The sequence below is a fragment of the Bison bison genome, unplaced genomic scaffold (assembly GCF_000754665.1).
Source record: "Bison bison bison isolate TAMUID 2011002044 unplaced genomic scaffold, Bison_UMD1.0 scf7180017858321, whole genome shotgun sequence".
Lineage (NCBI taxonomy): Eukaryota > Metazoa > Chordata > Mammalia > Artiodactyla > Bovidae > Bison > Bison bison.
The window spans coordinates 5687-9288 of NW_011488894.1; the positions used below are offsets into that span (position 1 = coordinate 5687).

The 3602-nt window shown below is 29.5% G+C and overlaps 1 protein-coding gene across 2 annotated transcripts in view; it reads left to right on the forward strand.

Moving 5' to 3' along the window:
- The first annotated feature begins 70 nt into the window (after nucleotides 1-70).
- Nucleotides 71-3602, forward strand: part of LOC105005005 (zinc finger protein 280C-like) — a 9858-nt gene continuing 6326 nt past the window's right edge. The window contains exons 1-3 of one of the 2 annotated variants that reach the window (XM_010862832.1): nucleotides 71-557; nucleotides 701-810; nucleotides 2295-2512. In XM_010862832.1, the coding sequence (XP_010861134.1) occupies nucleotides 545-557; nucleotides 701-810; nucleotides 2295-2512 (341 nt within the window). In that variant the 5' untranslated portion in view covers nucleotides 71-544. The remainder of the gene's footprint in view (nucleotides 558-700; nucleotides 811-2294; nucleotides 2513-3602) is intronic. The other variant, XM_010862842.1, reaches the window with a different exon arrangement.

Here is a 3602-nt window from a genome sequence, read left to right on the forward strand (position 1 = left end):
ACCCATCAGGTTGTTAAGTGGGAAAAGAATCAACTCCGTTTTCCATTAGATATCTTGGGACTTTTTCTAAGTATCTTAAGGAGTTTCTGTATGTTTTTAGATTAGAGTATAAGTTTATTTGAAAGCATTTTTAGAATTCTTTTGCATAAAAAGTTTATCTCATGAATTGTTCAAACTGTGTAATCCATAATGGCTGTTGTGCAGTTTCTACCTATTGATCATACAAATTTTGATCATTCTTTATTTTCAGTTGTATGATATCATAGTTCAATTATATTACCTTTATTTCCAAAGTATTCTTACTTAATTTTAAGTGTAAGGCCATTTTAGTAGTAGTTGTAAGCAGTATTCTAAACCAATTTCAAATATCTTTCCCACTATTTTAATCATTATAGGTCTAGATGAAACTCTGCCTAAAATAAAACATTCTGACATTATTAAAATAATCACTGTTAATCCAAAGACCAGCGAAAGTGTTTCTGAAATAAATCCTTGTGCTTCACTGTCTTTAACTAATTGTTCTTCAGCAACATCTTCTTATCTCATGTGGTCAAAAGGTAAATATGAATCGAGCATAAAAAAGAAGCTGTATTATTTATACATAAATTTCAGAAATGATGATAAATTTTAAAACTGCTGTTATTGGTTGGATTTAAGGTTAAAAAAGAAGAATTTGAGTCATAAAACTCCTTTATTTTAGGTACACATACCTTATCAACTGCCACTAGAACTGGAACATTTTTTGTAAGAGCTTGTCCGAAGTGCAATGTTCAGTTCAATCTTTTGGATCCTTTGAAATACCACATGAAGGTAAAACATTTTTGAAATTTTATTTTTAAAAATATTAACAAATGTCTGAAAATTTTAGTATTAAAATATTAAGAATTGATGTATAGTAAATGCTAGTTTGTCCAGATATTTAGATAAGAAACCTTCTCACTGGTATTTTCATATAACTTAAGTAAAAATTGATATTCATAATGATACCTTTATAAGAGATTTAAAAATCCTTCCAAATAATTAAATTTTAAAAATTAGATTTATGTATACTACATACTATAGTTTAATTTTTAATGAAATATATTAATCAGAATATTTTATTGATTAGATCGTGCCATTCTTCAAACTTCTTATAAAACAAGTCTTTTTATTGATGCTCAATCTTCCATGTAATTTAATTCTTTTTTTTTTTTTTACATTATTTTCTGTCCACGGTGATATATGTATGACTTTGAGCACTCAGCCATAAACTCCTTATGGTGGAGCATTTCATATGAAATGATAGCTTTAACTCACAGATTACAGTTTGTGTAGTGTTATAAATTAATTCTAGCTTTATATTGGTGTAAGAAGCTCTTGAAATTAAGTTTTAGGTAATTTTCAAAGTGCTAATGAAAATATTTAAATATTTTAGTAGATGCTGCACCATTCTACGCATCTGTGCAAAGATAGTCTGTATTCTTTTTGTATGCCCAGTATAAATGGCAGGAAGCGGGAAAGGAAGGAAGAAAAATGGCAGTGTAGAAAATAATGCAGGAAAGAAAATCGAGAAGAAAGTAAGGCAAAGGAAGCTATGTAGGAAAAGTTGTTGCTCACTATTTCAAAGATTGGCATTTTTTTCATTCAAATTCAACATTTTGCCAAAAAAATGTAGAAAAGAAACATCCTAGAATTCCAAATACAGTCTCTTTATTCTTGGGCAGAACTGTATTTGGTTTCTACCACTGTTCTAACTCCCTGAATATGACTTCTGTTAACTGGACTTGGGGCTTTGGTTTTTTAAGTAAAGAAGTAACTTCTACAATGTTTTCAGATTTTCTATTTATGCAATATTGTGTGGAGACACTTGGTGTTTTTATGTTTTTCATAATAAATGGAGAGAGAAAAGAAAAGAAGTTTTTTATCTTTATTTAATTTGGGAGTAATATGGTCACATGATTCAAAAAGCATAAGAGGGAATACAGTGAAAAACATCACCCATGACTCCTGTATGCCTAGTTCCCAGTACAACTCACAAAGGAAATATTAACTTGTTTTGTATCTTCTTTGATTTTCTCTGCATATACAGGCACACATGAATGTTCTTATTTTTCATTTGTTATTATACAGAAATCCTAGCATATTATATATACTTCTGCACCTAGGGAAAGTGGCAAACATTCTCTAACTTGCAGCTTTTATTTATTGTTTGTTTGTTTATGATTAAAACTATGGGAGACTGTATTTCCACATGAGCAAGCCTGTATCTCACTTTTAAAAGAAATATAAATGAGGCTTTTTTTTTTCTCTTTCAGGTTTGTTGCCCAGACATGGTAGATGTATTTATGGAAATGATTAAAGTAGAGCTTTCAAACATTGAACAAAATACGACTGGTGCAGAGACAGGAAAATTGATTATGTTAGTTAGTGACTTTTACTATGGAAGACATGAAGGAAATTTTGATGATGACGAAAAGACTTACACAACCTTTAAATGCTTCAGTTGCTTGAAAGTTCTTAAAAATAATATTAGGTATGTAAATATTCTATTTCAGTTTGAAAATTGAGTGCTACAGATGTAAATATTGTATTTCCTTTTCTGTGCCATCTTAGGAAAGCAATTTTAACTTTTTACTAAGAATAAAGGGAGATTTTCATGTTGAAAAGCTCATCGTTTCTTCCATGTTTAGGAGTTTGACACTTGGATCCATTTAGTTGTATTTCTTTCAGATACCTTAAGAAAGGACAAAATTTATTTTAAGCTAGGGGAAATTCTATTTATTTTTTAACTGCTTCTGGTCTTACTTTTCCTATCAAAGGAAGAACTACTTTATCCAACTTGACCTCTCCATGTCTGTCTTATTTAATATTCTGATTTTACAATTCATATTTATAATTTTCAGTACATTTGCCTTGAGAAACAGTGATTTTTTTTAAATCTTCTTTAAAGAAGTACTAGTTCTAAGCAGCATGTCTGCTTTGATTTTATAATTTAACACATTTTAAAAGTAGAGATTTAACTCTGGATGGAATTCTGAAATTATACATGTTTGCTTTAAATTTTAGAAACTTGTACTTAACAGTCTTTGAGTTATATGGCATATTACATATCTGTTATCCTAAGTGAGATAGTAACAAGGCTTATTGATTAGCATTTTTTAATTGGCTATATATCCTGACATTTTTCCAATATTATAAAAAAATTCAGATAGCAAAATGGAAAAAATTTTAATGAACATACCTGTATATTTACCAACTCAATTCTACCATTAACATTTTACTATATGTACATTGCTACATATCTATTTATCCATAGACCCATCTGGTTTTTTATAATTTTCAGAGTGAATTGCAGACATCAAGGCACTTCCCTTAGGTGAGATGCATATATGTATACGTATGTCTGTACCTCTATTGTGAAACACACGCATATAAACTTTTAAAAATATTTACCCTTGAAAACCATAATTTATAACTAGCATCCCTAAGTATTCTATAAGTAGGTAATTTCTAAGCCTAGCATTTATTTTCTGCTGAATTCTTGGGTCCAAAATGAAGTACTTATAAAAACACTGGAATACACTGTTCAGTTCAGTCGCTAAGTTGTGTCCCGACTCTTCCAA